General features: G+C 44.7%; 1 protein-coding gene across 7 annotated transcripts in view; it reads left to right on the top strand.

The window, feature by feature from the left end:
- The first annotated feature begins 2,554 nt into the window (after positions 1-2,554).
- The window catches only part of WBP2NL (WBP2 N-terminal like), a 60,989-nt gene continuing 40,397 nt past the window's right edge, over positions 2,555-23,146 (top strand). For 5 of the 7 annotated variants that reach the window (XM_074391211.1, XM_074391210.1, XM_074391212.1 and 2 more), the window contains exons 1-5: positions 2,750-3,129; positions 7,389-7,530; positions 7,729-7,821; positions 16,035-16,142; positions 20,779-21,257. In XM_074391211.1, coding sequence (XP_074247312.1) covers positions 3,082-3,129; positions 7,389-7,530; positions 7,729-7,821; positions 16,035-16,142; positions 20,779-21,176 — 789 coding nt within the window. In that variant the 5' untranslated portion in view covers positions 2,750-3,081 and the 3' untranslated portion in view covers positions 21,177-21,257. Of the gene's footprint in view, positions 2,697-2,749; positions 3,130-6,860; positions 6,970-7,388; positions 7,531-7,728; positions 7,822-16,034; positions 16,143-20,778; positions 22,583-23,146 lie in introns of those variants that run through there. The other 2 variants (XM_074391213.1, XM_039463073.2) reach the window with 2 other exon arrangements.

The following is a 23,146-nucleotide window of genomic DNA, read 5'->3' as shown; positions in this document are numbered from 1 at the left end:
TTATCACACCTGAACTTGAGGGATGCTGTGCAAAGTACAGCCTGTCTCTAGTGAAAACGATGCTTATTTTCATTCAGTTAACTTCCTGGCTTTCCCCCTCCTTTTTCCTTAATGTGTAAGGACCAAGTCTACGAAAGGAGTGGACCTGGCTGGGTGTGGTGGCTCATGGCTGTAATCTCAGCACTTTGGGAGGCTAAGGCAGGAGGATCGCTTGAGCCCAGGAGTTCAAGACCAGCCTGCAACACAAGACCCTGTCTCAAAAAATACGTATATAAAAGGAGTGGACCCATCTTACCTAGATACCTGCTTATTTTACAGTGAATAAGGATTAAAATTTAAGCACTAGCTTGTTTTTTTTTTGTTTGTTTGTTTGTTTTTGTTTTTGTTTTTGTTTTTGAGACAGAATCACACTCTCTCGTCCAGGCTGGAGTGCAATGGCCTGGTCTCGGCTCACTGCAACTTCCATCTCCTGGGTTCAAGTGATTCTCTTGCCTCAGCCTCCCAGGTAGCTGAGATTACAGGTACCTGCCACAACGCCTGGCTAATTTTTTAATTTTTAGTAGAGATGGGCTTTCACCATGTTGGTCAGGCTGAGTTTCAAACTCCTGAACTCGTGATTGGCCCGCCTCAGCCTCCCAAAGGAGCCATCACACCTGACTTTAGCTTATATCTTTCTTCAACTTAAGCCAACTCTTCCTCTCCTTAAGGTGCACACTTTTTATGGTAGCCAACAAGTAACACACTCACCTGTATATTATTTCTCTGAATGTGACAACTGTGGGCAATTATGTTTGAGGCCTCAACATTCTGGAGGATGAGTGCAAGGTATGGATGAATAGTGGGAAGTGGTTTGGTAGGGACAGAGTTGGATGAAGACAAAGCAGGAGGCTGTGGGAGTGATTGAAGTAAAATAACGAGGGCAGAAAGGAGTAGCAACATGACACTGAGATGGAGAGAAATGTGTGACAAAGCAGTTTGGTGAACATAAAATGTCACAGCTGAAAGAAACCTAAGAGCTCATCTGTTCAATGCCTTCATACAGATATACGCAAACTGGAGTCCCAAGAACATAATAATCTTTGCCCAAGGTGGTTGTAGTAAGTCTTGTATTTTGAAACAAATTTTCTGAAATCAAGATACATTTACAATTGATGAAATGTCAGTTTATTTGGCAACATTTTTCCCCCTCAGTGGTACATAAAAAACTGTTGCATCTTATGCTTAACAGTATCTTAAATTTGATGAAAGACAGTAGTCAAGAAGAGGTTTACATCTCTTTGAAGATCCCTTTGATCTCTTTGAAGAACTCTGGTGCTGTGTCTGGACTCTGATACTACTGAAGTCTATTTTTATTATTTTCATTTTTTTTTTTTTTTTTTTTTTTGAGACGGAGTTTCACTCTTGTTACCCAGGCTGGAGTGCAGTGGCACGATCTCGGCTCACCGCAACCTCCGCCTCCTGGGCTCAGGCAATTCTCCTGCCTCAGCCTCCTAAGTAGCTGGGATTACAGGCACGCGCCACCACGCCCAGCTAGTTTTTTGTATTTTTAGTAGAGACGGGGTTTCACTATGTTGACCAGGATGGTCTCGATCTCTTGACCTCGTGATCCACCCGCCTCGGCCTCCCAAAGTGCTGGGATTACAGGCTTGAGCCACCGCGCCCGGCTATTTTCATTTTTTTAAAATAGGGTCTTGCTCTGCTACCCAGGCTGGAGTGCGGTGGTTGGATCACCGCTGGCTGCCATCAGCAGCTTCCATCTCCGGGGCTCAAGCAGTCCTCCCGCCTCAGCCTCTGGAGTAGCTGGGACTACAGGTGTAAGCCACTACACCCAGTTAATTAAATTAAAAAAAAATAAGGTAGACATAAGGCTCACCATATTGCCCAGGCTGGTTTTGAACCCCTGAGTTCAAGTGACCCTCCCGCCTGGGCCTCCCAAAGTGCTGAGATTACAGGCGTGAGTCATCATGCCTGGCCTGTATTTGTGAAGTTTAAAGTAAATAAGAACATGTACATTTTAGTTGTCAAAGCAATTCCGGTACAACACGTCCCGCTCCATTCCCAAGATCACCCTGGAGGAGGCAGGGCAGGCATGAACCATGACCCAGAGACAAAGGCGCTGTCGATCTTGGAACTGGCAGGGACTCCTCAGGGGCCTCCGGGCCTCCGCCGGTGGAAGAAAGTTCTGTGGGCCTAGGGAGGCAAGGAGTTAGTCTGGTCCCTTTCTGCAAAAGGCAGCGGCTTCCTGGCGGGGCGGGGAGGGCGCAGGGAAATCCTTGCTTGGGTTCTCGGGTCGGCTGCCTTTAATTTTCATTCTTGACAGGACCAACCCAAGTCCAAATCCGCAGGCAGGGAGCTAAGGGGACAGGCGAGGTCGGGAAGCCATTCACCTATTACCCTTTCCCGCTCCGGGGGCGGAGCCAATTCCAAGGCCCCGCCCCTTTCTCGGCTGGGGACTCCACCCTGATTCCTCCCTGCCCTCCGGCCACTGCCCTAATCACGTGACGCGAACACGCCCCCTCCTCCTCCTTGCGTCATAATCTCCGCCCTCCCTCTCATAGCCCCGCTCCACGTCTCGTCGCAGGTCCCCCCCGCCCCTTTCCACCTGCGGGGCGGCGGGAGGAGGCCCGAAGCAAGATGGCGTTGAATCAGAACCATACCGAGAACCGCCGCGGGGCCCTCATCCCTAACGGTGAAAGGTGCCTGAGGGGAAGCACAGCGTGCCGTCAGAGGAGAGGATAGACATGGCGACTCACAAGCTCTAAGCGTGTCAGGGACTTTGCCGCCTTTTTTGGGCGCGGCGCTCTTAGCTCCGCCCCGTTGGGAGTGCGCGTCCCCCCTTGGGTGTTCCGGCATCTTAAGATGGTGGAGGCCGGAACGCTTGGCTTCGCGCGTGTGAGGGGCGGGGATGGGAATGCCTCTCTTCAGGCGCAGGGCCAAAACGCGTGTCTCCTCAGGGCGGCGGGCGGGGGGCCGAGATGCGTGTCTCGTTCGAAGAAAGGCTGGATCTGACTGGCGGTCGTGAGCAGCAGGGGACCCTTGGTGGCAACATGGCTGCCCGTTGGTCCCCTGTGACTTTGTCGGATGAGGACAAGCACTGGGTGTGCATCGCCCCCTACTCCCAGGAACAAGGTGTCTCGCTTTGGGAAGAGGGATGAGGAGGTGGAGTGCAGATCATTCTGGAAAGATCTCGAACTGTCAGGGTGCTTCCCCTTGTCCCTCGGAACTTACCGAAGTCCCGTTTCCTCCTTGCTCCAACTAGGGAGATGTCTGCTTTTTAAAACAAAAGATTGAAAAGATTGAGGCCAGGTGTGGTGGCTCATGCCTCTGATCCCAACACTTTGGGAAGCTGAGGTGGACTCGGAGTTCGAGACAAGCTTGGGCAACATAGTGAGACCCCTGTCTCTACAAAAAGTAGAAAATCAGTGGGGCATGATGGTGTGCACCTATAATCCCAGCTGCTTGGAAGGTTATGGTAAGAGGATCGCTTGAACGCAGGAGTTTGAGCTGCAGTGAGCCCAGATTGCACCACTGCACTTCAGCCTGGGTGAGAGCCAGATCCTGTTTCAAAAAAAAAAAGATGAGACTGAACAGATGCCTGGGCAGAATAAAGCACTCTTGGTTGCATGAAGCTGTGTGGGGTTTGCACCAGTTGCTTTGCTCCTTGTGGTGCCTGCTGCTGGCCCCTGAGCACTCTACTGGAGCAGGCCCAGCCAGAGAGGTGCCTGTCTCCACCTTCAAGGCATACTTGCCCACTATGGCCGCCACTCCACTGCATTCCCTTCTTTACCTCTATCCCACATGCCCCTTTCCTCGTTTCCCACAGTCAGCCTCAGTCTTCCCGGCTGTGGGGTTCTGAACTGTGCTCCTTTCTGGGCTCTTAGTTGCCCTTACTTTCTTTTTTTCCCACCCAGCAGTGGAACTCAAGCTAGATGATGTGCTTGGGGCCAGCACACCCAGGTCAGTTTGAATGCAGTTGTCAGGAAGATTGAAGTAGACATTACCAAATGCTGATGTCCAGATCTTTCTTCTATCCTTCCTTCCACCAGAAAGTTTTCTTGACAGATTTATATGGGCCTTAGAGGTTCCATGTCCTCACTTGCTTCCTTCATACCTCTGCTGCTTTGTCCAATTTTGTGGGATATGATTACTCACCACTCTGACAGGGGTATCTCTGTAGGCACTTACTGGGAGCCATTTGAGCACCTCTCATTCCATGCTGTGAAGCCATTTCTAATTTGGTGTTTGGGTGTCTTCTCCTTGGGCTATGGGTGTGTCTCTGCTTTGCTGCTTTTGTGTTGGAGGAAGGAAAGGAAGCATGTTTTAAACAACAAAACACAAAACACTTATTTTTGTGGTCCTTTGAATTATCTTTATGGGATCCATTTTGTATTTATTGAACACTTAAATATGCCAAGTACTGTTCTTAGTTCCAAGAGCTTTTTACTGTAGTTTAAACCACTCTTGTCGGCCAGGCATGGTGGCTTACACCTGTGATTCTAGCACTTTGGGAGGCCAAGGCTAGTGGATTACATGAGACCAGGAGTTTGAGACCAGCCTGGCCAACATGCTGATACCCCCGTCTCTACTTAAAATGCAAAAATTAGCTGGGCATGCTGGTGCACGTCTGTAATCCCAGCAGTTCGAGAGGTTGAGGCACAAGAATTATTTGAGCCCGGGAGGCAGAGGGGAAATTATAGTGGGCTGAGATTGTAACACTACGTTTCAGCTTGGGTGATGCGGTGAGACTGCCTCAAAACAAAAAAACTCACTCTATCTACAATCTACAGTGAAGATCAGTATTGTTTCCCTCATTTCACAGGTGGAAAAACAGAAAAGTAATTTGCTTAAAGTGCATGTGAGAGAGCTTGGATTTGGATTTGATCTTAGGAACTGTGCATTAAGTACCTACTCCAGCTATTCCTCAAAAAAGAAAAGGACTGTTTCTCTATTTTCTTCTTACCAAAGAAGGACTTGTTAGTACCCTGGTTTCCTGGATAGAAACGACTTTGCAGAACCTGAGATGGGTGTGCACACCTGTAGTCCTACCTATTTGAGAGGCTGAGGTGGGAGGATCACTTGAAACCAGGAGGGAGTTGAAGACCATACTGAGCGAAATAGTGAAACCTCATCTCACATAATAAAATTTTAAAAAGAAAGCAAAAGAGGAACTTAAAAAAAAAAACAAGTGGGAGCCGGGCGCAGTGGCTCACGCCTGTAATCCCAGCACTTTGGGAGGCCAAGGTGGGTGGATCACGAGGTCAAGAGATTGAGACCATCCTGGCCAACATGGTGAAACCCCATCTCTACTGAAAATACAAAAAATTAGCTGGGCATGGTGGCGTGTGTCCCAGCTACTGGGGAGGCTGAGGCAGGAGAATTGCTTGAACCTGGGAGGCGGAGATTGCAGTGAGCCGAGATCGCACCACTGCACTCCAGCCTGGCACCTGGTGGTGGAGTGAGACTCTGTCTCAAAAAAAAAAACATGCCTGAACAAGATTTAGTTTGAGGCACTAAGAAAGATAAGCCATTAGCCGGGCACAGTGGCTCATGCCTGTAATCTCAGCACTTTGGGAGGCTGAGGTGGGCAGATCGGGAGGATGACCATGCTTTTCTCACTCAGCCAGGCAGTTTACACCTCTGCCTTTACCTTCACTTCTTTTTTGCATCATTTTCTTTTTTTTTTTTAGTACAAATCCAGCCCTGGATGTGTGTGTGTGTGGCTTTCTTGTTTCCCAGGAATATATGTGAGTTTTTCAAAGCCTTTATTCCTTAAAGTATCTCATTGCTCATCCTTTCCTCTGTCTTTACAATTTGTCTATATTTTGCCCCAACTGTCATCCCTTCCCCTAGGTAGCAGCAACTAATGCATTGGGTTGGAAATGTTTTTGTCAAATGCCCTCTGGTAGCCTCATTAGTCCCAGGAAAAATACAAATTAAGTATGTGCCCTTTGAGCCAGTCCTTCAAGAAGCCACCAGACAAGTCAAAACAAACTACAGTTTTTTTCTTTTTATGAGATAGAGTCTCTCTCTGTTGCCCAGGCTGGAGTGCAGTGGCGTGACCTCGGCTCACTGAAATCTCCGACTACCTGGTTCAAGCAATTCTCATGCCTCAGCCTCCTGTGTAGCTGGGATTTGATGAGTGACAAGATGAGTCCAAGTTTTCCAGGTTAACAGTAAGGAGAGAGCACAACAGGCTGAGGGAACAACATGTCAGAGGGGGCTGGGGCAGTCTGCCGCCTTACCTTTTTTACTAGCGTCAAAGAACCATTGCCATTAGCATGGTACTTTATGCTTACCACACAAGAAGTCTAAGAATTAATGAGGCCAGGCATGGTGGCTCATGCCTGTAATCCCAGCACTTTGGGAGGTTGAGGCAGGTGGATCATGAGGTCAGAAGTTCAGGACCAACCTGGCCAAGATAGTGAAACCCCATCTCTACTAAAAATACAAAAATTTGCCAAGCATGGTGACAGTCGCCTGTAATCCCAGCTACTTGGGAGGCTGAGGTAGAGAATTGATTGAACCCGGGAGGCAGAGGTTGTAGTGAGCCAAGATCACACCACTGCACTCCAGCCTGGGTGACAGAGCAAGACTCTGTCTCAGAAAAAAAAAAAAAAAAAGAATGAAGACACAGAATAGGACTAGGTTTGACAAGAAAAAGAATCAAATGATAAAGAGTAAATTGTCAGAGAATAAGATCATTTGAATATTTCTTTTTATTTCAATAAAATAGTAGTAGTAGCAGTAGAAGCAGCTAATGTTTATTGAGTGCGTACTCTGGAAAAAAAACTCTGTTAAGAACTTTATGTTTGTCATTTTATATATGTTCTGGATTGTGTGCTATTCCTCCTTTTCTACAGTCTCTTGAAGCAGTCTCCAAATGTGGAGCTCTCCTTCCCACAGCGATCAGAAGGCTCCAATGTCTTTAGTGGTACAAAGACAGGAACATTGTTTCTCACTTCATACCGGGTAATTTCTGTTTCTGCTTTAATCTGCGGATTCACTGTACATTTGTTTTCCTTAAAAATGTAGAAAAGTTAAATACTGACTTTCAAAGTATTCTTTTTCTTTTTTCTTTTTTTTTTTTTACATGCCTGACAGCAATAATTTAAGTGAGAAAAATACTGTATTTTTTTTTTTTTTTAAGAGATGGGGTTTTACTTTGTTGGCCAGGCTAGTCTTGAACTTCCAGACCTCAGGTGATCTACCCGCCTTGGTATCCCAATCAAAGTGTATTTAAACGTTTGTATTTTGGGATTTTCCATGTTGAGGAGTGATGGAAGAAATGATGATGTTTCTCAATTATGCCGGAATGTACCTTGCTCTTGTAAGTCTCAATGCATGGACCAATTCTGCATTCCTTTTCCAAAGTTTCTTTCCTTGTTTAGGTGATTTTCATAACTTCGCACTCCATCAACGATCCCATGTTGTCTTTTATGATGCCATTTGATCTGATGACAAACCTCACTGTTGAACAACCAGTATTTGCTGCAAACTTCATTAAGGGAAGTATTCGGGCAGCTCCAGATGGTAAGTATTCCTTCAGAAGCGTGTGTCTTTTTTCCTCAAAACCTTCTGGAATATTTAAGATTCAAATTTGGCTCATGTTGAAATTCAAACCAAAGCTGCCCTGTTTTGTCTGGTAGTGCTTCCCTTGGTGTTTGTGGCAGTCTTTCTGTTGTCATCTGTGCCAGTTTCTTAGTGAGTGTGTGCTATTTCTTCCCCCAGGTGGCTGGGAAGGACAAGCTACTTTTAAATTAGTCTTCAGAAACGGAGGTGCCATTGAATTTGCCCACTTGATGGTGAAAGCTGCCTCTGCTGGTGAGTGATGCTGATAAAGATATTAAGCACTTTGGGGTTTTTTGTTTGTTTGGGTTTTGTTGTTGTTGCTGGTGTTACTGTTTTGTTGTTTTTGAGAAAGAGATTTTTGTATTTTTTGTAAGTCAGGTTTTTACCATGTTACCAGGCTGGTTTTGAACTCCTGAGCTCAAGTGATCCTCTGTCTTAGCCTCCCAAAGTGCTGGGATTATAGGCGTGAGCCACTGTGCCTGGCCCACTTTGGGTTTCAAGGCTTGTGGAATTAAAGTGGAGTAACTCAGCCAAGATTTGCTGGCCTCTGTGGCCAGGCAGTTGGTATTTGCACACATATTCAGTAGGCATTTTCTGGGCTTACCTACAGTTGCTAAATACCATGTTACAGGATAGGAACACAAAGATTATTCAGTCCCTTTCTGTCCTGAGGGAGCTGGTAATCTAGTGGGAGCTTACAGTCAGACACCCAAGTGACTATATCTGATAGTCTTTTGTCCATTTAAACACTGACCTCAGATATCCACTGAGAGGTCTCTTCTTTGGGTCAGGGAGCCCTTAGTTACTCTTCCTTTGATCTGGTTTTTTACTTTTTCTTCTCTCTGGACTTGCCTTTGCTTTGCTCAGGTTTAGTCCCCATCTTTTTTTTTTTTTTGGTCCCCATTTTATATGAGGGGGAAGTAGAGGTACTGTCAAGACTTATAGCACTAATCTAATGGGTATATTAGAGAACTCTTTCGTCTACGGCCATACTACCCTGAACGCGCCCGATCTCGTCAGATCTCGAAAGCAAAGCAGGGTCTCTGGCCTGGTTAGTACTTGGATGGGAGAACTCTTTCAAACTTTGACTAAAAATCATTTGTGTGTGTGTATATATATATATATATATATATATATATATATATATATATAAAATGTAATTATATATATATATACTTTTGTTGTTTTGTTGTTTGTTGTTGTTGTTATTGTTGAGAGGTAGTCTTGCTCTGTCACCCAGGCTGGAGTCCAATGGCACGATTTTGGCTCACTGCAACCTCTGCCTCCTAGGTTCAAGCCATTCTCCTGCTTCAGCCTCCTGAATAGCTGGAATTACAGGTGCCTGCCACCACACCCAGCTAATTTTTGTATTTTTAGTAGAGATGAGGTTTCACCGTGTTGGCCAGGCTGACCTCAAACTCCTGACCTCAGGTGATCCACCTGCCTCAACCTCCCAAAGTGTTGGGATTACAGGCATGAGCCACCTCGCCCAGCTGTGATATATTTTTATTTAATCTAGCCTCACTTCATGCCCCTCACTTTCTTACCTTTTATGCTCCAATCAAACTGGACTTTTTTGTACTTTATTTTCTCTCATCTCTGCGCCTTCATGCTATTTTTTTGTGTCTGGAATGCTCTTCTCCTTTCTCCCTGCCACTCACCCCCAACTTCAACTTAGTTGAGACAAACATGCTCTAGTAGAGACAGACATAGGCAGATACACTATTATATCTCATGGAATATGCTGTAATAAAGACATGACAAAGTGCTGGGGACACACAGAGAATGGAGTATAAACTTTGTAGCTTAGAAGACTTAATGGATTGGGATGCTATAAACCATGGTCAAAAATATAAGAGACAGGCTAGGCCTGGTGGCTCACGCGTACAATCCCAGCACTTTGGGAGGCCGAGATGGGCGGATCACCTGAAGTCAAGAGTTTGAGCTCAGCCTGGCCAACATGGCGACACCTTGTCTCTACTAAAAATACAAAAATTAACTGGGTGTGATGGTGTACACCTGTAGTCCCAGCTACTTGGAAAGCTGAGGCAGGAGGATCACTTGAACCAAGGAGGCAGAGGTTGCAATGAGCCGAAATCATGCCACGTACTCTAGCCTGGGCAACAGAGTAAGACTCTATCTCAAAAAAAAAAAAAAAAGAATATAAGAGGCAGTCTAAGTTGAAGAAGAAATGAATTCAATTTTAGACAAAACATTGGCTGACATATATTGAAATGTTTACTGTATACTCAGCAGTGTTCAAAGCCCTTTACATGTGTCAATTTTTTTAATCCTTGCAAAAATCTTATGATGTAGGTACTATTATTATCCCCAGTTTATAGCTGGGGAAACTGAGTCAGCGGTGGTATATAATTTCCCAAGGCTATATAGTTAGCAAGTGATGTAGCTGGGATTTGAACTCTAAACCTACTTTCTCTTCTTTTTAAGTCTTTTCTTATTAAAACAAATCAGATCTATGGAAAAGTTGTAAGAATACTGCAGTCAGCTCCCTTCATCTAGACTCACCCAGTGTTAGCATTTTCCTGTATTTGCTCTTTATTATTCTTTTTCTGCTTTTGTTCTTGCTGAACTATTTGGGAGTAAGTCACAAAGATTATTTTCTTCATTTCTAAGTATTCAAGTGTGTTTCTCCTAAGGATGCGGGTATCCTTTCATCTAACCTCAGTGTACTTATCAAATTCAGAAAATTTAACATTGATATAATATTGTTATTTAATATATAGTTTATATTCAGCTGGGCACAGTGGCTCATGCCTGTAATCCCAGCACTCTGGGAGGCCGAGGCGGGCAGATCACTTGAGGTCAGGAGTTTGAGACTAGCCTGGCCAACGTGGTGAAACCTCATCTCTACAAAAATACAAAAAACAGCTAGGCATGGTGGCGTATGCCTATAGTCCCAGCTACTTGGGAGGCTGTGGCACAAGAATTGCTTGAACCCAGGAGGCAGAGGTTGCAATGAGCCAAGATCATGCCACTGTACAACAAGAGCAAAACTGTCTCAAAAAAAAAAAAAAAAAAAAAAAAAAGGTGGAGGGGACCTCACACCTGTAATCCCAGCACTTTTGGAGGCCAAGGTGGGTGGATCACGAGGTCAAGAGATCGAGACCATCCTGGCCAACATGGTGAAACCTGTCTCTTCTAAATATAAAAATTAGCTGGGCATGGTGTTGAATGCCTGTGGTCCCAGCTACTCAGGGGGCTGAGTCAGGAAAATCGCTTGAACCTGGAGGTTGCAGTGAGCCGAGATTGCACCACTGCACTCCAGCCTGGCAACAGAGTGAGACTCTATCTCTTTTTTTTTTTTTTTTTTTGAGACGGAGTTTCGCTCTTGTTACCCAGGCTGGAGTGCAATGGCGCGATCTCGGCTCACCGCAACCTCCGCCTCCTGGGTTCAGGCAATTCTCCTGCCTCAGCCTCCTGAGTAGCTGGGATTACAGGCACGCGCCACCATGCCCAGCTGATTTTTTGTATTTTTAGTAGAGACGGGGTTTCACCATGTTGACCAGGATGGTCTCGAACTCTCGACCTCGTGATCCACCCGCCTCGGCCTCCCAAAGTGCTGGGATTACAGGCTTGAGCCACCGCGCCCGGCAAGACTCTATCTCAAAAAACAATCAAAATATAAAGTTTATATTCAAATTCAAATGATTGTCCTGTTACTGTTCCTCATTCTTTTTTTTTTTTTTTTTTTTTTTTTTTGAGACGGAGTTTCGTTCTTGTTACCCAGGCTGGAGTGCAATGGCGCGATCTCGGCTCACCGCAACCTCCACCTCCTGGGTTCAGGCAATTCTCCTGCCTCAGCCTCCTGAGTAGCTGGGATTACAGGCACGCGCCACCATGCCCAGCTGATTTTTTGTATTTTTAGTAGAGACGGGGTTTCACCATGTTGACCAGGATGGTCTCGAACTCTCGACCTCGTGATCCACCCGCCTCGGCCTCCCAAAGTGCTGGGATTACAGGCTTGAGCCACCGCGCCCGGCAAGACTCTATCTCAAAAAACAATCAAAATATAAAGTTTATATTCAAATTCAAATGATTGTCCTGTTACTGTTCCTCATTCTTTTTTTTTTTTTTTTTTTTTTTTTTTTGAGACGGAGTTTCGTTCTTGTTACCCAGGCTGGAGTGCAATGGCACGATCTCGGCTCACCGCAACCTCCGCCTCCTGGCTTCAGGCAATTCTCCTGCCTCAGCCTCCTGAGTAGCTGGGATTACAGGCACGCGCCACCATGCCCAGCTAATTTTTTGTATTTTTAGTAGAGACGGGGTTTCACCATGTTGGCCAGGATGGTCTCGATCTCTTGACCTTGTGATCCACCCGCCTCGGCCTCCCAAAGTGCTGGGATTACAGGCTTGAGCCACCGCGCCCGGCTACTGTTCCTCATTCTAATAGCACTGTTTACCCGACTCCAGGATCTAATTCTGGATCACGCATTGAATTTACTTATTTCTTCTGTCTACTTTAATCTGGAACCCAGCCTTTCTTTGTCTTTCATGAAATTGACATTTTTAAAAGAATGTAGACTTACTGTTTTGTGGAATATCCCTTCATTTGAGTTTGTCTGGGTTCTCATGATTATATTCAGGCCATGCATTTTGACAGGAATACTACGTAAGTGATGTGTCTTTTTGAGCCTATACTGTTGACCCCTATACCATATTAAGTGTGAGGTACATGGGGAGGCCACTGGACATGCAGCTTGGAGCTCCGGAGATGAGCTGTGTCTGATTTGGAAATCCTCAGCACACAGGTTGTCTCTGGAGTCATGTGAATGATGGGCTTCCTCAGTGATTTGAGGATAGAGTTCCTGACATTTAAGGGAAGGGAAAGGAATTAGTGATCTGCAAAGATTGAAAAGGGACTGACTGGAGACAAATGAGGAGAATCAAGTGAGTTTAATACACCAAAAGTCAATGGAGGAGAAAGTTACAAGAGATATGGGGTGGTCATACATATCAGCTGTTCTAGATGTGTTTGGTAAAATGAAGACTGAAAAGTGTGCATTGTTTGTGGTAATTAGAGTTTGTTTATGGTAGCAAGAGAAATTTCCGTGAAATGCTGGAGAAGAAAGGTAGTGGAAGAGCCATATACCAGGAGGTTAAGAAGTTAAAAAAAAAATGCCGGGCGCAGTGGCTCAAGCCTGTAATCCCAGCACTTTGGGAGGCTGAGGCGGGTAGATCACGAGGTCAAGAGATCGAGACCATCCTGGTCAACATGGTGAAACCCCGTCTCTACTAAAAATACAAAAAATTAGCTGGGCATGGTGGCGCGTGCCTGTAATCCCAGCTACTCAGGAGGCTGAGGCAGAATTGCCTGAACCCAGGAGGCAGAGGTTGTGGTGAGCCGAGATCGCGCCATTGCACTCCAACCTGGGTAACAAGAGCGAAACTCTGTCTTGAAAAAAAAAAAAAAAAAAAAGTAAAAAAAAAAAAAATTTTCCAGTTACCTTTGATTATACAGTGCAAAGATAAAGAAACCAAGAAGTTTACAAGCTGTACGTAAACCACAGCTGTTTGGTAGTCTGGAGTGCAGGGAGCATCTGGAAGCCTTAAATGGATTACAGGGTATCCTGACAGAGGAGTACAGCTATGGAAATCCAGAGACAGAGGACACTTGGAAGTCTAGTACTTCTTTGCTACAGACATCTGGGGAACTCAGAACTGTAGCATACTGAATCTTGAATTCACTCTTATTTTTGGCCCCATAGTACTGAAGAGGGCTTCTTTTTTAGGATTATGGGCTAAGGGTCAGGCAACTTGGGCCGGGCGTGGTGGCTCAAGCCTGTAATCCCAGCACTTTGGGAGGCCGAGGCGGGTGGATCACGAGGTCAAGAGATCGAGACCATCCTGGTCAACATGGTGAAACTCCATCTGTACTAAAAATACAAAAAAAAAATTAGCTGGGCATGGTGGCGCGTGCCTGTAATCCCAGCTACTCAGGAGGCTGAGGCAGGAGAATTGGCTGAACCCAAGAGGTGGAGGTTACGGTGAGCCGCGATCACGCCATTGCAGTCCAGCTTGGGTAACAAGAGCGAAACTACATCTTAAAAAAAAAAAAAAAAAAAAGGGTCAGGCAACTTTTAAGGTTCTTGGTACTCTCACCTAAGATCTACTTCTTGGCCTGCAATGCTAGCCAAGAAGGTTCAGCATCTCAGCAGTTGCATAGCCACTTGAAAAGGGTTTAGGCAACTTACATGAACTTGTCCAATGTGTGGAACTACTCTGAGTCTTCTGATTATACCACGGCTTAGATGTGGGAAACCTCTTCCCCTCCTCCACCTGCCCCCACAAGAGCCAGGGCTTGTGAGATAGATGTCCTTGAGGCCCTTGGAGTTAACTGTTAATCATTCTTTATGATCTGATTCTTTGACCAGGAAAGATTCCCTTTCCCTCTGCAGAGTTGATATGTCAGGGCTCTTTGATTTATGTTTTTAACATATGTACGTTGAGTACCTATTGTGAGCCAAATTCCCAATTGTGAGACAACTGGGAACACAACAGTGAATAAGACACACATGGTCTTTATAAACTTACAGTCTAGTGAGAGTCATATAAAAAGCAAAATTGTAAGTGAATAAAATAGTTATTGTTGGAATTACCATAAAGGACACAGAGGGTCCTCAAGGGTGATGAGGGAAGAGGGGCAACTTTAGATTTATAGTGAATTAGTTAGAATAATCCTAGCTGCTGAAACAGATAAACCCCAGATTATCAATGCTGAAGACAGTAGATTACTGCTTAATGAAGACCAATTAGCAGGGGCAAGAGGAGGCTCTGTTCCACAGTTATTCATCGACCCAGGGTAATAGGGTCCTTGCTATCTTTTTTTTTTTTTTTTTTTTTTTTTTTTGAGACAGAGTTTTACCCTTACTGCCCAGGCTGGAGTACAGTGGTGCAGTTTCAACTCACTGCAACCTCCACCTCCCGGGTTCAAGCATTTCTCCTGCCTCAGCTTCCCAACTATCTGGGATTACAGGTGTCTGCTACCACACCCAGCTAATTTTTGTATTTTTAGTAGAGACGGGGTTTCACTATGTTGGTCAGTCTGGTCTCGAACTCCTGACTTCAGGAGATCCACCTGCCTTGGCTTCCCAAAGTGCTGGGATCACAGGTGTGAGCCACTGTACCCAGCTAGTCCTTGGTGTCTTTAACCCATGGCTTCCATGGCCTCTTTGTACAGCCAGTAGAGAAGGGAATAAAGTAAAGATCTCCCTTGGGAAGCTTTTATGGGCTAGGCCTGGAAACTGTGTACCTTACTTCTGGTCACATGCCATAGGCCAGAACTCAGTGTGATAGGCTGATAATGGATCCACAGTCCCACTCCTCAGAACCTGTGAATGTTACCTTATTTATAAAAAGGGTATTTGTAGATATAATTAATTTAAGGATCTTGAGATGACAAGATTACCCTATTAAATTGCCCCAAATGCCATCACAAGTGTTCTCATGAGATGCAGAGGGAAGAGAAGACAAAAGTGTTTTCTTCTGTACCACACTGCCTTACATTGGTCTTTAGTGGATGTCTTACCAATTTGGTAGAATCCTCACTTGGAAGTTTTTTCTGAATATCTATTATGATAGGTGTTATGCTAGGCCTGGAATAAACATAGGCAAATGAGATACAATCTCTTCCCATAAGAAACATGTCATTCAGGACAAGGGTCATATTGTTTTTCTTTTCTCTTCTTTTTTTGAGACAAGGTGTTGCTCTTTTGCCCAGGCTGGAGGCTGCAGTGCAGTGGCACAATCACAACTCACTGCAGCCTCAAACTCTCAGGTTCAGGCAATCCTCCCGCCTAACCTTCCTGAGTAGCTGGGACCACAGACATGTACCACTGTGCCTAGCTAATTTAAAAATAATTTTTTGTAGAGATAGGGTCTTGCCATGTTGCCCAGGCTGTCTTGAACTACTAGGGTCAAGCAATCCTCCCACCTTGGCCTCTCAAAGTGTTGGGATTACAGGTGTGAGCTACTGCACCCAGCCCATGTTTCTTTTTTATCTTGTATCTCAAAAGCATTGTTGGAAACACATGCAAGATGGTTATTAAATACTCTGGTTTTTTTTTTTTTTTTTTTTTTTGAGACGGAGTTTCGCTCTTGTTCCCCAGGCTGGAGTGCAATGGCTCGATCTCGGCTCACCGCAACCTCCGCCTCCTGGGCTCAGGCAATTCTCCTGTCTCAGCCTCCTGAGTAGCTGGGATTACAGGCATGCGCCACCATGCCCAGCTAGTTTTTTGTATTTTTAGTAGAGACGGGGTTTCACCATGTTGACCAGGATGGTCTCGATCTCTCGACCTCGTGATCCACCCGCCTCGGCCTCCCAAAGTGCTGGGATTACAGGCTTGAGCCACCGCGCCAGGCCCTAAATACTCTGTTAATTGTTCAGTTGATACCTGCTATACCTCTGAATTAAAAGAGCTCCTATTTTGCCAAACTTGTCTTCCCAGCTGCCCGAGGATTTCCACTTAGAACCTTAAATGACTGGTTTAGCTCTACAAGAATTTATGTAATTACTGGAGAAGGGAATGTATGCACTCCACAGATGCCTTGTTCAGGTAAGGTATGGCAGAGAGGTTCTTCCTGAAAGGTAGGAAACTGCCAGTGGTTCAAAGATCTATCCACTGCAGGCTTGCCTCCAGCTCCCCTGCAGGAGAAGCAGCAGAGATTTAGGGGGGCTGGAAAATGGTCACGTCTGTGACTTTGTTTCCTGATTGAAACCCAGTGGCAAACTCAGCAAGTGACTGGGGCTTTGGTTTCAGGCTTACTTTCTTTTTTTTGTTTTTGAGTTGGAGTTTTGCTTTTGTTTCCCAGGTTGGAGTGCAATGGCATAATCTTGGCTCACTGTAACCTCTGCCTCCCGAGTTCAAGTGATTCTCCTGCCTTAGCTTCCCAAATCGTGTACCACCATACCTGGCTAATTTTGCATTTTTAGTAGACATGGAGTTTCTCCATGTTGGTCAGACTAGTCTTGAACTCCTGACCTCAGGTGATCTGCCCTCACAAAGTGCTGGGATTACAGGCTTGAACCACCAAGCCCGGCCTCAGGCTTACTTTTAATGATATATTTAAACCTGGAACATACTTGAGCAACTCCTGTTAGTGGAAAGGGTCACTTCCTGTTTATAGCCTGAGCAGAAAAATATGCTCTTGCCCACTTCCTCATTTCCATTTCACAAAGCATAGTCATCATGCCTGTGCCACACCCTTCAACCTCACTGAGGACTCTAGCCCTGGGCACTTTAACAGTTGTGCTGTTAAAGTCCACTGCTACTGAATGGGGTTTCTGGGAAGTAATTCTCAAATGTGGTCCACTGCCTACTGGTAGGCCACAAAGGGTCTCCTAATGCTGCCAACACACCCAAAAATATGTAACTTCTCTTGAGTTCTCCTTGGAAAATGATATGCATGTCCATGGGCTTTTAGTTTTGTTTGTAACTTAAAGGCTACTTACTTGAAAACTTAGGAGTTACCTTGGTTTTTAAAGGCTACTAAAATCTAATATTCAGAATCTAAAGTAAGTTTTGCTAGCATTTAACATTTTTAAAGTTTGAGGTGAAACTCACATAACATATAATTAACGTTTTAAAGTGTACAGTTTTTTTTTTTTTTTTTTGAGACGGAGTTTCGCTCTTGTTACTCAGGCTGGAGTGCAATGGCGCGATCTCGGCTCACCGCAACCTCCGCCTCCTGGGTTCAGGCAATTCTCCTGCCTCAGCCTCCTGAGTAGCTGGGATTACAGGCAGGCGCCACCATGCCCAGCTAATTTTTTGTGTTTTTAGTAGAGACGGGGTTTCACCATGTTGACCAGGATGGTCTCGATCTCTCGACCTCATGATCCACCCGCCTTGGCCTCCCAAAGTGCTGGGATTACAGGCTTGAGCCACCGCGCCCAGCCAAGTGTACAGTTATTTAGTGTAAAATTTAGCAGTATTTGATGTATTCACAATATTATGCATCTCCAAGCTCTCTCTAGTTTGAAAAGTTTTTTTTGTTTTTATTTTTTCAGACAAGGCCTTCCTTTGTCAACAGACTATAGTGCAGTGGTACTATCATGGCTCCCTGCAGCCTCAACCTCCTGGGCTCAAGCAATCCTCCCACCTCAGCGCCCCACAACCATAGTAGGCTAGGACCACAAGTGCAATCCACCATGCTCAGCTAATTTTTATGTGTTTTTGTGGAGACAGGAATTTCAGAGACTCATTGTGGTTTTAATTTGCATTTCCTTAATGACTAATGATGTTGAACATCTTTTTATTTGCTTTTTGGCTTTTCGTATACCTTCATTAGAGAAATGTCCGTTTAAGTCCTTTGCCTATTTTTTTTTCTTTAAATCGGATTCCTTGTCTTTTTGTTGTTGAGTATAAGCATTCTTTATATAGTCTGGACATGAAATCCTTGTCAGATACATTATTTGCAAATATTTTTTGGTTTTCATTCACATTTTTTTTTTTTTTTTTTTTTTGAGACAGAGTCTTACTCCATCACCAGGCACCAGGCTAAAGTGCATTGACGACCTTGGCTCACTGCAACTTCCACCTCCCGGGTTCAAGCAGTTCTCCTGCCTCGGCCTTCCAAGTAGCTGGCACTACAGACGCGCGCCACTACGCCCAGCTAATATTTTTTGTATTTTTAGTAGAGATGGGGTTTCACCATGTTGGCCAGGATGGTCTCGATCTCTTGACCTCATGATCCACCTGACTGGGCTTCCCAAAGTGCTGGGATTACAGGCGTGAGCCACCGCGCCCGGCCTTCATTCACCTTCTTAATATTGCTTTTTTTTTTTTCTTTTTTTTTTTTTTGAGACGGAGTTTTGCTCTTGTTACCCAGGCTGGAGTGCAATGGCGCGATCTCGGCTCACCGCAACCTCCGCCTCCTGGGTTCAGGCAACTCTCCTGCCTCAGCCTCCTGAGTAGCTGGGATTACAGGCACACGCCACCATGCCCAGCTAATTTTTTGTATTTTTAGTAGAGACGGGGTTTCACCATGTTGACCGAGATGGTCTCGATCTCTTGACCTCGTGATCCACCCACCTCAGCCTCCCAAAGTGCTGGGATTACAGGCTTGAGCCACTGCGCCCGGCTTGCTTTTTTTTTTTTGAACTTTTTTTTTTTTTGAGACGGAGTTTCGCTCTTGTTACCCAGGCTGGAGTGCAATGGCGCAATCTCGGCTCACCGCAACCTCTGCCTCCTGGGTTCAGGCAATTCTCCTGCCTCAGTCTCCCGAATAGCTGGGACTACAGGCACACGCCACCAAGCCCAGCTAATTTTTTGTATTTTTAGTAGAGATGGGGTTTCACCATGTTGACCAGGATGGTCTTGATCTCTTGACCTTGTGATCCACCTGCCTCGGCCTCCCAAAGTGCTGGGATTACAGGCATGAGCCACCGCACCCGGCTGAACTTTTTTTTTAAGACGGGTTTCACCATGTTGGTCAGGCTGGTCTTGAACTCCCAACCTCAGGTGATCCGCCCACCTTGGCCTCCGAAGTGCTTGAATTACAGGCATGAGCCACCACACCAGCCAATAATGACTTTTTTTTTTGAGACAGAGTCACCCTGGCTGGAGGGTAGTGGCACTGTCTTGGCTCACTGCAACCTCTGCCTCCCAGGTTCAAGTGATTCTTGTGCCTCAGCCTCCCAAATAGCTGGGACTGCAGGTGTGTGCCATGATGCACAGCTAACACTTTTTTTTTTTTTTTTTTTTTTTTTTTTAATTAGAGATGGAGTTTCACCATGTTGCTCAGGCTGGTCTAGAACTGAGCTCAAGTGATCTACCTGCCTCAGCTGGTGGGTTACAGTTATGAACCACCGTGCCCAGGCAAAAATGACTTTTATTTTTTATTTTATTTTTTTTATTTTTTATTTTTTTTTGAGGCGGAGTTTCACTCTTGTTACCCAGGCTGGAATGCAATGGCACGATCTCGGCTCACCGCAACCTTCGCCTCCTGGGTTCAGGCAATTCTCCTGCCTCAGCCTCCTGAGTAGCTGGGATTACAGGCACGCGCCACCATGCCCAGCTAATTGTTTTGTATTTTTAGTAGAGACGGGGTTTCACCATGTTGACCAGGATGGTCTCGATCTCTTGACCTCGTGATCCACCCGCCTCGGCCTCCCAAAGTGCTGGGATTACAGGCTTGAGCCACCGCGCCCGGCCCAAAAATGACTTTTAATGCACAAGGGTTTTTAATTTTTATCACGTTTTTCTTTTTTCTCTTGTTCCTCATGCTTTTGATGTAAAATTTAAAATTCATTGCCAAATCCAATGTCATAATGATTTATCCCTATGTTTTCTTCTAAGGATTTTATAGTTTTAGCTCTTATATCAAGCTTGTCCAACCCATGGCCCAGGATGGCTTTGAATGCAGCCCAACACAAATGTTTTTAATTTATGAAGTAAATTAACAATATAAAGACATTTCTTATAACATTAAGTAAAAGAGCCAAATTTTAAAAATCATATGGTTGATATGATGATGATTGTATAAAGAATATTCACAGAGATTCTACAAAGAAATACACCAAAATATTAAGTGTTTGGTGATGGAATTATAGATGACTTTCCATTCCTCTTTCTCCATTTTCCAAACGCATATTCCTCATTAAGCATGTATTACTTTTTTTCATAATCAAACTGTATTAAGTAAAATATGTATCTGTGCACAAGTATAAGTAATGAACTGATCTATTCATAGGGTTGTTTTCATGTTGATTTGAAATCACCACACAACAGGAGGTGATATGCCTTTCAACTGGTGATGGCTGGAGGAAATAGTTTTTTTTTTTTTTTTTTTTGAGACGGAGTTTCACTCTTGTTACCCAGGCTGGAGTGCAATGGCGCGATCTTGGCTCACCGCAACCTCCGCCTCCTGGGTTCAGGCAATTCTCCTGCCTCAGCCTCCTGAGTAGCTGGGATTATAGGCACGCGCCACCATGCCCAGCTAATTTTTTGTATTTTTAGTAGAGACGGGGTTTCACTATGTTGACCGGATGGTCTCAATCTCTTGACCTCGTGATCCACCCGCCTCGGCCTCCCAAAGTGCTGGGATTACAGAGGAAATAGTTTTAGCATTATTCTGCCTGACTTCTCTTCTTGTGTCAGTTTACTTCAGCATTATTTTTTAAGTTCTTCTTTCTCACATATTCTTTGACTTCCAGGTGACTGATTTTTTTTTCCTTCTCATTATAATTCCCAGTTATTGTCTATGGAGCCCCACCTCCCAGATATGGAGCCCCACCTGGGGGATATGGAACCTCACCTCCTGGATATGGAGCTCCACCTGCAGGATATGGAGCCCCACCTCCAGGATATGCAGCCCTGCCTGCAGGATATGAAGCCCCGCCTCCTGGATACAGAGCCCCTTCTGCAGTAGTATATGGAGCCCCACCTCCTGGATACGGAGCTCCACCTGCAGGAAATGAAGACCCACGTGTGGGATACAGAGCCTCACCTGCGGGATATGGAGCCACACCTCCTGGATACGGAGCCGAACCTGCTGGATCTGGAGCCAGGCCTCACGAATCTGCAGCAGCCCAAACTCCTGAAAATGAGGCTTCTCTTCCCTCTCCCTCCTCTTCTCAGGTCCGCTCTTAAGCTTCTTAGATGTAAACGTTGAAGACTCACCAAGCAGAGAGGTACCCTAAAATTGAAGTCAGGATAAGGAGGAGGACTCAGGTATGTGATGGCAGGCTTCTCGCAGGTAGTCATTCCACCCTTTGGAAGAGCAATCTTATGGGGTAAGGTGAAGCTTTACTTGTGTGCCTAGATTTTAGAAGCAGAATCAAGTCTTGATTAGCTGGCTAAAGTAAGAGTATCATTGTAGGGTTAATTCCCAGTAATTTGGTTGACATAGGGTTGCATTTTTAAACATACCATGAATGTGAGTGTGGAAAAAGTTTCCTGTCTTTAGAAACATTTAAGTATTATGCTCCGTTTGCTAGGCACTAAGATGCATGCTAAAAACATCATGTTGAACACTTAGTTGTTTGAAAAAGCTAAATTTCCAATAGTGAAAAAGAATATTATAAATTATGGTATAACCATAAAATGGAGTATTATACACCTGTTGAAAACTATGTCTAGAGGTAGAGAAAGCCTCTTTGAGGAGGCCAAAAACAAATAACATGATAAATTTTACTATATCAAAATTTAAAACTTCTCTTTGACAAAAGTTAAAAGGTAGGCAACAGACTAGGAGAAAGTGATTTCCAACATATGTATTTTAAAAATTGTGGTCAGAATACATGAATCAATTACAAATCAATTCTCCCCAAAATGACAAAAATTTGAATTGTTGACCAGCCAAGGCAACAGCATGGCCAAAAAAACATTTGAAAAGGTGTTCAGCTTGACTAGTGTTAGGGAAATGCAACTTGAAATGAGAAAACATTTTTATCTCCAAAGATATACAAATATTAAAACTCTTGATGTGGCACTTTCACATCTTAATATCTACCCCTGAGAAATACTTGCACATGTGCACAAAGATGCATGTCAGGCCGGGCGCGGTGGCTCAAGCCTGTAATCCCAGCACTTTGGGAGGCCGAGGCGGGTGGATCACGAGGTCGAGAGATCGAGACCATCCTGGTCAACATGGTGAAACCCCGTCTCTACTAAAAATACAAAAAATTAGCTGGGCATGGTGGCGCGTGCCTGTAATCCCAACTACTCAGGAGACTGAGGCAGGAGAATTGCCTGAACCCAGGAGGCGGAGGTTGCGGTGAGCCGAGATCGCGCCATTGCATTCCAGCCTGGGTAACAAGAGCGAAACTCCGTCTCAAAAAAAAAAAAAAAAAAAGATGCATGTCAGAAGATTTCATATTATTCATTGTTTCTAACAGCACAAATTAGAAATAACCTATATGTCTATTAACAGGAAATGTATGAATAGACTATGGTGTGCCCATGCTACATATGCAGAAATTTCTAAGACTTGTTGATAATCAGAAAAGTTGTAGGAAGCATATACTGCAGTGATTCTCAGCCTCATCAGACTGAATGCCCCATTTTATAACAAATATTTTTATATATATATATATATATATATATATATATATATATATATATTTTTTTTTTTTTTTTTTTTTTTTTTTTTTTTTTTTTGAGACGGAGTTTCGCTCTTGTTACCCAGGCTGGAGTGCAATGGCGCGATCTCGGCTCACCGCAACCTCCGCTTCCTGGGTTCAGGCAATTCTCCTGCCTCAGCCTCCTGAGTAGCTGGGATTCCAGGCACGTGCCACCATGCCCAGCTAATTTTTTGTACTTTTAGTAGAGATGGGGTTTCACCATGTTGACCAGGATGGTCTCGATCTCTCGACCTCGTGATCCACCCGCCTCGGCCTCCCAAAGTGCTGGGATTACAGGCTTGAGCCACCGCGCCCGGCCCACAAATATTTATATTTTATACCAAATGTTTATACAGGTATTTGTATATTTATAACGAATATTTTGTAATGTCTCCATAACTCAATGAAGTTTGTAGATAATTGCATATGATTCCACACCATTTCAACCAAAATTAGTATAATACCATAAATATGATAGAGGAAATAAAAGGAGTTCAT

This window comes from Saimiri boliviensis, chromosome 21 (assembly GCF_048565385.1).
Source record: "Saimiri boliviensis isolate mSaiBol1 chromosome 21, mSaiBol1.pri, whole genome shotgun sequence".
NCBI lineage: Eukaryota > Metazoa > Chordata > Mammalia > Primates > Cebidae > Saimiri > Saimiri boliviensis.
This window is presented reverse-complemented; position numbering and strand designations above follow the sequence as displayed.